The 12,492-nt window shown below is 40.3% G+C and overlaps 1 protein-coding gene across 1 annotated transcript; it reads left to right on the top strand.

Moving 5' to 3' along the window:
- The first annotated feature begins 313 nt into the window (after positions 1–313).
- LOC137402654 (uncharacterized) lies at positions 314–11,184 on the top strand. Its single transcript, XM_068089157.1, has 5 exons — positions 314–447; positions 639–1,872; positions 2,442–2,907; positions 10,724–10,821; positions 11,050–11,184. The coding sequence occupies exons 1-5, from the start codon at positions 314–316 to the stop codon at positions 11,182–11,184; spliced, it is 2,067 nt and encodes a 688-aa protein (XP_067945258.1).
- The last annotated feature ends 1,308 nt before the right edge of the window (positions 11,185–12,492 follow it).

Here is a 12,492-nt window from a genome sequence, read left to right as displayed (position 1 = left end):
AGTTGTTTCAGGCGGCCCGGATGAACTGTGTCGAAACAGGCCAGATAGCGAGGTTGGCCTCCTTGCTGAGTTGATATGTTACTGTTTTCAGCACAGGTGATGACGATGTAGGGAGGACCTCCGAGGGAGAACATTCCATTCCGCTTAAGGAAGGCACTCGGCCGATCCGGCAACCCTCCCCCCACAGACTCGTACCAGAGAAGGAGGCAGAGGCCGACAGTCAGGTCTAGGATCTACTTTTGAGGGGTCTTATCGAACCAGCTGGAGGAGCTTGGAGCTCCACCGTAGTGTTGGTCCGGAAGAAGGACGGGAAATGGCGCTTCTGCATAGACTACCGGCGTTTGAACGCGTCACCAAGCAGGACACTTACTCCCTACCCAAGACCGACAACAGCCTGTACGCCCTGTCTGGCAGCCGCTATTTCAGCACGCTCGACCTGGTGAGCGGGTATTGGTAGGCACCCCTGGATGCAGAAGCGCAAGAGAAGTCGGCCTTCTCAACACGGTTCGGATTGTGGAAGTGGAAGGTGTTGCCTTTTGGACTGACGTCCGCCCCAGCCACCTTCCAAAGGCTCATGGAACGCGTTCTACATGGCCTCCACTGGAGAACGCTGTTACTGTACTTTGATGATATTATAGTCATCGCCCCGGACTTCGATACACACTTGCATCAGCTGAAAGAGGTCATTCAGAGACTTCACAAGGCCAGACTGAAACTAAAACCGTCCAAATACAAACTGTTGCAACCTCAGGTTTGCTACCTGGGTCACATAGTAAGCCAGGACGAAGTCTCTACAGACCCCAACAAGGTAAAGGCAGTCACGGAGTGGCCGAACCTGCGCAGAGTGAAAGAACTCCAACAATTTCTCAGGACCGTCGGTTACTACCGACAATATATCCCGGAGTTAGCCACTATAGCACATTCCTTGTACTGGCTGACTGCAAAAGGAGAGCCCTGGGAATGGACAAAAGGGGAACGGATCGCCTTCAACAAGCAGAAAGACAGTATCAGCACCGCCCTGATCTTGGGCTACTCAGAACCCTGAAGGCAGTACATCCCGGACACAAATGCCAGTGGATGTGGACTGGGAGCCGTGCTGTCATAAGTACAGGAGGGCTTCGAGAGAGTCATTGCCTACTACAGCAAACCCTCACCCCCTCGGAACACAATTACTGCATCACTCGACGAGAATTGCTTGCGGTAGTCAAGGCAGTTAAGCACTTTCGGCCCTATCTGTATGATCAAGAGTTCCTCCTACAGACGGACCACGCTTCACTCCGGTGGTTGCGTAGGAGGAGGGAACCCGCGAACCAGGCGGCCCAGTGGCTCGAGATCCTGGCGGTGTTCTGGTACGTTTTGAAATATCGGTCAGGCATTTGCCATGGGAACGCAGATGGGCTGAGTAGGAAAAGCTGCGAGGACTGCCGGCAATGCGCGAGCATTGAGCAGAGGGACGAGGGGCCCTCACGGAAGGAGTTGGCAAGAGAACAAGCGCTGTTAGCCACGTGGGTACCAATAAGTTGCCTGGATAGGACTCACGCTCTCAACAGGGCGGGATCGACCCTGGGCAATGTCGCATACCCCGGGGGACCGGCCCGCAACTCGCACGGGACTTCCACCCCAACAGTGGCGAGATTGAACCTGAGTGCCGGAGGTTCCCCCGATGGGCTACCAGCCCCACCAAGGAAGACAGGACCAAAGGGCAAGCTGGCAAAGACACAGGCCACCGGACAAGGACCAGTGGCCATCATGTACCGTGCCATCGCTACAGGAGAAGAGGTGCCAGCGGAACACCTCTTCTCACCAAGCGTGGCCCTGCAGGGCCACGCTAGATGGTGCGCCATCTGCCTCCCGGCCATGCGGGAGACCACGGTGGGGCAAACGCACGGCTTGGCTCACTCTCGGGTAGGAAAAACGACAAGCCGCCTCCAGCCGATTTGGTACTGGCCCGGACTGACGTCCACAGTCAGACGGCTCATCAAGAGTTGTGAGGTGTGCCAGGCCACAAAGCATAGAGGGACAAAAGCGGCCTGAGGAAAATGAAGGTTCTACGCCAGACGACCCTAGCAGAAGGTGGCCGCGGACTTTGTGGGGCCATTTTCTGTCACACCAAGAGGGAACAAGTGGGTGCTGGTCCTCACCGACTACTTCACCCGATGGCAGGACGCACTGGAAATACCTGACGCTATGACCCCTGTGGTCGCAAATGCACTGGTTGAGCGGGTCTTCTGCTACCTGGGGTTACCTGATCAAATCTACACAAACCAGAGGGCGCAGTTCGAGAGCCAACTGATGGCCGAACTGTGCCAACTCTGAAACATGGGGAAAACCCATACAACTCCTTATCACCCACAGGCCAACAGAATTGTTGAACGAACAGAATTGTTGAACAAAATAACCGGGGACTCTGAGACTCCTTGATGGTACTACTCCTGGCCCAGGGACAGAACGAGTGGGATCTGCTGCTTCCCCAGCTGATGAGGGCATACCGAGGCACCCTCCACTCCGCAACCGGAGATACAGCCAACATGTTGATGTTGGGACGGGAGCTGAGGTTGCCGGACCAGCTGGCAAGCCACCCTCCACCAACCGAATTATTTTCTGCCCACGAGCACGCCCTTGAGGTGCAGCGGAGATTGCAGGCGGTGCACGAGGCACTACGACAAAGTCAGATGGAGGTGAGAGAGAACGACCAGGAGGAGCCACCACTGTACGCCCCAGGCAACTGGGTATGGCTCACGGACAAACGCCAGAGACGGGGAGAAAATCCCAAGCTGCACGCGAAGTTCGTGGGATCATACCAGGTCATGAAGGCCTGGGGCAACCACACATATCTAGTGGAACGGCAGGGGCAGTCTTCCATCCAGAGCGAGGGAAGGCTGAAGCCCTACCATGCTTGCCCAAGAGGTTGGGTGAGTGTGTGGTGGATGGCGTCCACCTGCATTTAGCCAAGCCAAGCTAAGCCAAGCTGAACCAAGCCAAAGCCAAGCCAAGCCAAAACCGAGCCAAACCAATGCCGAGCCAAGCTGAGCCGAGTCCAAGCCAAGCCGGCCGGGCCAAGCCGGGCCGAGCCAAACCGGGTCCAGCCAAGTAGAACAGAGGCGGGGCCTACCAGCTATATAAGCACAAATGTTTGCAGTAGAGAGCAGAGCTGTTCTGGGCCTGTTCATTGCCTGTTACTTGATCATTCTTGTACAACTTATTAACTAAGCAGAAAATATATGTATAAACTCATGCACCAAGTTTTGTACTAATAGAGGAAAAGTGAAGGTTGCACAAAACCTTTACAGCATCTCATTTCTAGAAAAGCCTCTGGTAGTGCCAAAAAGGGCATACAGCCTTGAAAGTTCCTCTTACAATTCAAACATTCCAGAATAATCTTCAGTTACTACCCAAAATAGGAAACTAAAACTTTGTTGATACTTTAAATAGAGAGATCTGTAAGTTTGCTGGCTACTATAAACAGGGAGCTGATTACAAATGGTAGATTGTAGTACAAATTCCTTGTATCAAATATGTGTCGTAGATAAAAACAGTTTAACTTAGCACAAAATGACTTGCCTTATAGCCTAAAATCTTACAATGGTCTTTACTTTAGTAGTTAAACTAAAGTGAAATAAACATCTGATAATAGCTATCTAATTCTAATGTGAAACTACAAGAGTTACCTTCTCTTCAAATTTGATTGAAATGAAGTTATTACAATCTTTTATAGCCTTTTTTGAGCTTTCCAACCCGCTGTTCACCGATGCCTTAAGATCGCTTTCTGTCTTTATCTACAACATTAAAACATACATCTTTATTTAACTAGGCAAATAAGAAAAAGTCTTGTGGTAATTTTCAATAACTTTGGAAGTTTTTTGAAACATCGAAGTTGTATAAGTAGAAGCCAAAACTGGTTGAACTTGAAAGTACAACAAAATACAGAAGTTTCGGCAATTGACAAGCCAAATACATTTACACTTCAGCTTGTCTAAGTTATAGTAAGTTACAGTGTACATCTCTATCACCTCTCTTAAGTTAAAGCAAGTTACAGAATATGCCTTCATCACCTAACCTGAATTAGAATAAGTTATAGTGTTTAACTATTCCCCTAGTCTAATTTAGAGTTATTTATAATATGTATCTTTATAATCTAGTCTAAATTAAAGTAAGTTATACTGTATATCTTAATCACATAGTGTAATTTAAAGTAAGTTATACTGTATATCTCTATCTCCTAGTCTAAAGTAGAGTAAATTGTAATATATATCTGAATGACCTAGTCTAATTTAGTGTAAGTTATAATGTATTTCTATCACTTGGTCTAAGTTTGAGTAACTTATTTTGTACATCTCTACCATATTGTCTGAGTAAAGTGAGATAAACTGTATATTTCTCTCAAATAGTGTGAATTTAAGTATGTTATATCGTAAATCTCTAGCACTGTCTCTGCCTGTAAACCTACGCATTGCCATGTAGACACTCGTGGTATTGTGTCTTTTACATAAAAGGAGTATAAAAGTATATTTTTTTGATAATTACCACTTTATCACCTGAACTGGTTAGGATTAAACTTTCTAACTCATGAATGGATTAAAGAAAATACAATGCAGACCCTTTTGACGATCTTAAGGTCAGCAGCCCTACTCGGCATTTATAAATATTAGATGATTGCCATTTTATCAGCTTTGTGAAGCCATCTTTTACCTGCAGACACTTGCTCTTGCAGTTCACCATAAAAAGAAGTAAAGTCGATATCCTTTAACCTTCCTATGACAAAATTAACTGATATTAATAACTGATATTTTGAAAGATTGACAGTTCTACAGCAATCAGGAGCTGTAGGTTACACTTAAAATTATGGAGGGCAAGTATGTAGTATAATATAAACATGTTTGATCTTCTTCAGGTCAAGTGGAAACAATTCGAATGATAGGTCTGGCATTTATTCTAATTGGCAGCGCGTCTCTTCAACCCGCCGCTGATAAAAATATGGTAAAATCATCATTAAATTCGGTTATTAGGTTTTTCGCTATTTTATAATGATAAATGTGTGTTATATATGCTGTGAACGATGAATGTGTGTTAGTACATTCTACAAACTCACTCTACACAAATGACCTATCAGATGCTGACTAGTAGTCTCATCACATAGCATATGAATATACATAACCTTGAAGCAGTTATGAAAGTGATGAGTATGCTTGGTTTCTTGTACTTACTGAGTTGTATACTAGGAATCCTCTGAAACTTATATGTACAGATAACCAGATTATAGATTCTATTTATACCACCGCAGAGATGCTTTACCTGTCTTTTGTTTTGAATTATTTGACTGAAGTTTAAGCCTCATAAATCTTATGAGACATGCTGTAACTTTTACCTTCTTTAGTACACGATCGTTAACTTATTAACTATATAGCTTGCTGGAATTTTCCATTAGCAATGTGCCAGGCTAATAGTGGTAGGTGAGCAAGTGAGCAACTGGTAGGCAACTCTCATCACTTCTCATCTTTAAAAGCTGATGTTTAATACCCGGAAAACGCCGAGAGGCACAGCTAGTTTTAAATATAATGAAATCACCATTTACTCTCCATGATCGATTAACTTACTGCGCATTTGACATTTTGTGTTACAGGGGATAAGTTTCACTGTTTTTATGAATGAGACAGCATGAGGGGTTCCAAATGACAAACCTGTGAAGCGAGTTTGACTAAGAGGCGCATTCCATCACTTTTTGTTTTGAGATTGGAAAAAATGACCTCCAAGAAGAATTGTACAAACTCTGGCAGGACTTTAGGCAAAACCTACCAACTTGCTAAATAATCAAGTTACAGGAAAGTATTTTAGTCATATGGGTGCCAGAATCTACCAGTGCAATCAAAGCTTGAGTGCAGAAAACCAGCAAGCATTTTATTAAAACTAGGGGTATGAATTTTATTGTAAGTATATTAAGTAAACAATTGATATAAGACATCTACACGTGGTCATGATAAAACCTGTCATAGTTACAAATATACTATATTTAGTATGAAATAGATACTAATAAATTCAAAAGCAATAAAGTTGCTTTTTCATTATTCATGATTGATTGATTATTATCAGTTATTGATTCATCAGTTATTGATTTCAACAGCTGAGACCATTTAATAGACATGATGAAGGGTGTCAGAAACAGTTAGACTTGTATATTTCACAAATTATAATAAGAAAACAGCTAATTGCGGAGACTACTATCACAATCATCATAGTGGAAGATGTCACTGGACGAGAGTAAGAAATACTTTTTTAATTTTTTCTTTTTGACTTACTGAATCTGCCAAAACTGAACCTTCAAGAAACGAATCACCATATTACATAGGTAAGTATATTTGCTTCAAAAAATGAATCACCATATTACGTAGGTAAGTATATTGGTAGGTAATGATAGCCAAATGCTCTCTATATACCAAATGGATTCAGCTGATGCTGAAGATGTTATTATTGGGTCGTTACCTAATCATGGTTACATATCATTAATATGATTGGTAGGACAAATTTATGCAACCAAAGCCTACTCAAAGAAAGATATATTTCAATGCTTTATTCAAAAAACACTGATGACTATTTTATAACTCATATGAAGATAATAAAAACAAGTAAGCTATGATAGTGCAACTAACTTCCAAACAGTCTTACAATGAAGTGATTCCTTACACAGGACAATGAGGGGGCCGAGTACCAGAGCGATAGTGAAGAGGTGACTTGTTAGAGGATGGAGGCACCTTGTGTGGTGAGTCATTTTCAGCATTACCTGTAAATCATGTCCAAAAATTCTCAATACGTGTCCATATTCGTACTACCAACTTTGATGAGCATTTGATTTCATCCTAACCGCCTTTTTAACAAAGTATTTTCTATTATTCAGGATACTAAGTCATAATTAATCACAATTGGGGCTATACAACTTTTTAAATAATCAATGTCGGATTTGTCTTTATTGCTTGACCATGTTTGTGATAGTAAACTCAAACACTAGCAATTAGTTGTACCTACAAGACTGTATACACAAGATCAACTCCGATTGCTTGGTGTTAATAGGTCAGCTAAAAGTACAGTGTGATGAATAGTACATAAACAGAAATACCTACAAACCAAACCAATCGTAAACGTTCCCACATTGTTCTGGTCACCTACTTACCAATGTAACCACCTTCTGCATTATCTATGTTTATAATCCTAACTGTAGCTGTTTCAGAGACTGCATTGGCGGTTCTCTTCCCATCAACAGGCTTTCCATAAGAGGATAAATATTTTAGACTAACAACTCATGACTAACTCTGTGATCAGACCTTGAAGTTCATTACAATGAGAACCAAACTTAACATCAAAAGATGGAGTACACCTGGTAAGATTCTAATCGTATTTAATAAACTGCCAGTCGAAGATCATCAGGTGTAGCCATAAAGCACAGAAAATAAGTATGTTCACAATTATTCTCAAAATTGTAAAGGCAGTTGGTTGGCGCAGCTGTTAGAGTGTTGGTCTACCAAGCTGAATGTCAAAAGTTAGAGTCTCATTGAAAAATATCTTTTATCCTAACCTCTAACCATATTTTCGAACTGAACTTGTTCTTATTATAGTAAATATACATCATTCCTTCACTTATTTAGACACATGAAATGTTTTCTTTTCTGCGGCAGTAGACTCTGCTGTGGACAAAAAAGTGAAAAGATTGGTTTAAATTATCATTGATAGTCTGCGCTCCCTTAACATAAAACTACTGTAACCATGGACTCTAAATTAAGTGTAAGCACCTGTCAGCCAAGCACCAAAGTGTAACCCTGACTTCCAATGTACTATTGTAATATGATTTGAGCTAAAAATATAAGTCCAGCAAAGAGTTATCTACTCATGACCAAGGACCCTTACTAATGAGCAGACAACTACTATTAAGGCAACAGGTCAGTCTGATAGTATACACAGGACATAATTCAACTTACGCAAAGGCAAGTTATGAAAATGAAACAAGGTATGTAGTCATTGCACTGTCTGCAATATATTATAATCACTTATAAATTTGAACATCTGATAAAGTGTAAAAATTCAGTCCGCCTGAGTCATGGTAAATGTATTATGTACGTAGTCTGAAGTAAAGTTTTGTAAGCAACTGTAACTGTTTAGCAAGCAAATGGCTAGTATAGGTTTCTTACTAAGTCCCAGTATCACAGTGTATGTAACTTTAGACAAGGCCACAATGTCGAAAGACTACTGAAATATGAAACAATAAAACAATGTAAAATACTACTGTAATGTGAAACACTATTACAATGTAAAACGCTATTGCGATGTGAAACAGTACAATCCACAGTGCAGTGAGTATATGAAAACTCCTGACAAATAACTGTTCCATATTATTTTTAATTCTACCAAATATTACTGCGTCTCTTTGCAAGTACAGACACAAACAACGAAACATAAGTCACTGAATCAACGATGAGTTAGAGACCCCCCGAATAGCAGAAAGGAGTTTAAAGTTGGCCATTCCTGTTACCACCAGAAGCCTTTATTGGGAATTCAACCCCAACATGTCATTTGCGGGTTAGACTTTTCAGATCACTAGACCAATATGATATGTGGTCTTTACATGTATTGTCTTTACATCATCAAATATAATTATGGCTATGTTTGTTAGGAATTTTCAACACAACATGAAGAAATGTATCGACATGTGTGTACTGATAAGCTAATAAATTAATAACATAACAATTGGGTTGGAAGGATAATAACTAAATGCTGATTTATTCAAGCAGAACCACAAGTGACCAGCAACTCACTTAGAGCTGTAGACTCACCAGAGAGCTTGCCCATTCCTTGTTTAACTTTTGACTAAGCTGTACAAATTGAGCTGGGCCATCAGGACTTAAATTTTCAGGTCAACTTCATGAGGTCCTAGAATAAAGCAGGGTGTTCATTCTATAAAGTGGCTGCTCTATATAACGATTGTTGTATAAACTGACCACTGTATAAAGTGACCGCCGTATAAAATGACCACTTTATAAAGGGACCCCTGTATAAACTGACTGCTGTGTAAATTGACCGCTGTATGAAGTGACCACTGTATAAAGTGACCACTGTATAAAGTTATTGCAATTATAAACTGACCACTGTATAAAGTGGCCGCTGTATAAAGGGATCGCTTTATATAAAATATTATCTGTGTATTGTATTTGTAATATTAAAACAGTTTGATGAAAAAAAATTAGAAATTGAATAACAATAAACTGTTGATTTTTGACAAGCCACAATGGCATGATTGCATGACAGCAGTAAGAATGGATAGGGACAAGCATTGTACATGTACTTGAATTCCATAGCAATGCATACATAAAAGATAGGTTAGAGATTAATGCAACCATAAATATATTGATAGATACCAATATCAGACTATAAGTTTCAGATATAAAAGACAACACAGCAAAATAGCAGTATCAATTTTTAAGCAGCCGATATGATAATCTACTACGACATCATAATATCAATGGTAATAATATACAACATAGTCATAACAACAATAACAATAATTTACTACATAGCTGTAACAATAATAATAGCAATGATCTACAACAGTCATAACTATTGTCAATAATAGTTTGTGATTTTTTGTTATACATGACTTTGTATGTTTTGTTTTGGATTTGTCTTACCTTACTTTGTCATCAGTACCTTCCCATAATGCTTTGTAATGCTCTTTACCCTTCACCATGCTAATAACTTTAGTATAATAAAAGTATAGCTGCTTCCAATTCAAGAATCTTCAATAGGCTATGGGCCCAGGACACTCTTCTTCAGTTAATATCAGCAAACCTGCCACCATGGAAGAAAGATGGACTGTATCTAGGCTGGACGCAACAGATTATACAACATGGAAATTAAAAATAAAGCATATTTTCAAAGTCAAGTGTTAAAGTATGAAAATAATTATATTGGCAAAATGTTCACTTGATAATTGTTGTATTTAGAAACAGGCTAAGGATTATACTTTTTGATGATGTCTCGGCAGTTGGGTTCAAATAACTGAGATATTATAAAGCTTTGTGTATGGATTATGCTACATTTTATTGTTGGAAGAGGGTTGATAAACTAGTCTTGCTTCATATCTGCTATATGTGACTACTATAGACTACTGTTAATGTAAGTCATTTCCTATGCTAAGTTCTAAAAGTTTAAGTGAAGTGTATGTGCTGACAGTTTTGCATGGACTTTATGCAAAACTTAAAATTAAAATGCCACTTGCGGAATACTTCTATTTTTTATCAAATGAGTATGTAAAGCTGTTCTTATTTATGTTCTGTAAGTTTTCTTGTTGAGAGTAACTTTCTTCTAATTAAATGATGTATGCATACATTTGTAGAGCCCTGATTCCGGCATGTGTTGCAATCAATAATGTAGAGCATTCTTTTACTGATAGAGGCTAATAATTGTAAGTGTGTACTATACTATGTGGTTTTATTTGAATTAATGTGTTTGCTTTTGTATGTATAACTTGATGCTAATCTGTTCACTTCCGTAATATTGTACTTTTGATCATTTTTCCCTGATAGTGTTATACAGATATATCTTTGTACAAAGTTTTATACTAACATCATTCAATATTACAGGGCACAGTATTTTGGAATAATAAAACTAGTTACCAAAGACCTACACTACCACCCTTGACTTGATGCATACGTGAATACTAAGGACCTTTATGGCTATACAGATAGAAGTATCGCTGCTCCAGCAAACACATCTGAAGCTCATGTCAAAGCAGAGTATAAATCTAAGTCAGCAAAAGCCCTCAATAACATTATTCTATCGGTAAGTGATTAAGTGTTATATCTAGTTTCTGAATGCGAAACATCCAAAACAGCCTGGGACAAATTACAATCACATTTTGAGCGAGACTCGCTGGCTAATCGTCTATTTCTCAAAAAACGCTATTTTCGTTTGATGATGTCAGAGGATACATCAATGAAAACCTGTCTAAAACACATGAAAAACATCACTGAAAAATTAGCTGCTATCAGAGCTTTGGTCTCTGATTAGGATAAGGTCGTAACTCTTCTTGGCAGCTTGCCCGACTGTTACAGCACTGTGATAACAGCACTAGAATCTCGTGGTGAAGGTCTCACTAGAATTTGTCCAAAATGCATTACTGAACGAAGAATAAAGGTGTGGTGAACCAGGAGCATCTGATAAGACAGCTGTCTTAGGTAACGTCAAACGCTCAGCGAGTTCTGACACTGCCCTCTCTGCTGACAGAGAATACGATAAATGTGAATGTTATAACTGTAACTTTACTCAGCATCTCATCAGAGACTGTCCAAAACCTAGACCGAGCTAAGGTCGACGGGGAATGAGCCAAGTACGAGCTCCACAATAGTCACACAGAGCAAAGTATGTAGAACAAGTTGATAACAACCATCACAGGGATTAATCTGCTTTCCCAGCTGGCTGCAGTGGTGATATTGTACAATAACGGCTAATGGACTCGGGAGCAATGCGTCACATGACACCAAACAAGTCGTCCTTCAAGTCCTACACACTGCTAGATGAACCGGAAAAAGTGATGATTGCTGATGAACGCTCTGTGGATGCTATAGCTATTGGTAATGTATACCTCACCGTGCTAGTAAACAAGCGTGTGACCAGAAAAGCCATTCTCTATGACATACTTCGCGTACCTAATCTGAAGCAAAGTTTATTCTCGATCAAATCTACAATCGATAAAGGTATGATCATTCAATTTGGCAACCAAATGGCAGAGCCTGGGTAAAAAACAAGATTGGTCAAACACATACTATGGGCACACGTGTTGGTAAGTTATACTATATAGATTTGAATCATCCAATCATCGCGCGAGTCTGGCATCATGTAACACTCCCTGGCATCCACATCTAGTTTATTTAAATCAGTAAACTATCCATCAGATGAACCGACAAGCATTAGTAACTGGTGCCGATCTATCCAGTGTAGCAGCAGGTCAATGCAAGCCATGTATCAAGGGTAAAATGGGAAAACTGTTCAAATCTATTGGTGATATCAAATCTAAAAGGGTATTACAGCTTGTACATAGTGATGTTTGCGACCCCATACAGGATCAGTCTATTGGTAACAGAAAATATTTTGTCACCTCCATTGATGATTACAGTAGGTTTGTACATGTGTATTTCATTCGAGATAAATCTGATGTGCTTTCAGCTTTTCAGGATTATGAAGCCTTAGTTACAAATCAAACCAGCCAAACAATCAGGACGCTATGTACTGACGGAGTGGGTAATATATACCTGAACAGTTTGAACAACACGTTTGTTCTCACGGTATTCAGCATCAACTGACAACTCGTTACTCACCCCAACAAAATGGCATAGCAGAACGATTCGACCGGAAGGTATGTGAAGCCGCTCGTGCGATGATCATTGAATCGGAGCTGTCAAAGTCATTTTGGGCGGAAGCCATTAGTACGGCCGTATTGGTACGCAACCGAAA

The sequence above is a fragment of the Watersipora subatra genome, chromosome 8, assembly GCF_963576615.1.
Source record: "Watersipora subatra chromosome 8, tzWatSuba1.1, whole genome shotgun sequence".
In the NCBI taxonomy this organism is placed as follows: domain Eukaryota; kingdom Metazoa; phylum Bryozoa; class Gymnolaemata; order Cheilostomatida; family Watersiporidae; genus Watersipora; species Watersipora subatra.
The sequence above is the reverse complement of the archived record's forward strand: the minus strand, read 5'-3'. Positions and strand labels throughout refer to the sequence as shown.

Coding starts and splice junctions, on each gene's coding strand:
- LOC137402654 (XM_068089157.1), top strand. CDS start 314: ATGGCGCTTCTGCATAGACTACCGGCGTTTGAACGCGTCACCAAGCAG. Junction 448..638: donor ACGCTCGACCTGGTGAGCGG/GTATTGGTAGGC, acceptor ATGATATTATAG/TCATCGCCCCGGACTTCGAT. Junction 2,908..10,723: donor CTACCATGCTTGCCCAAGAG/GTTGGGTGAGTG, acceptor ATGGCTATACAG/ATAGAAGTATCGCTGCTCCA.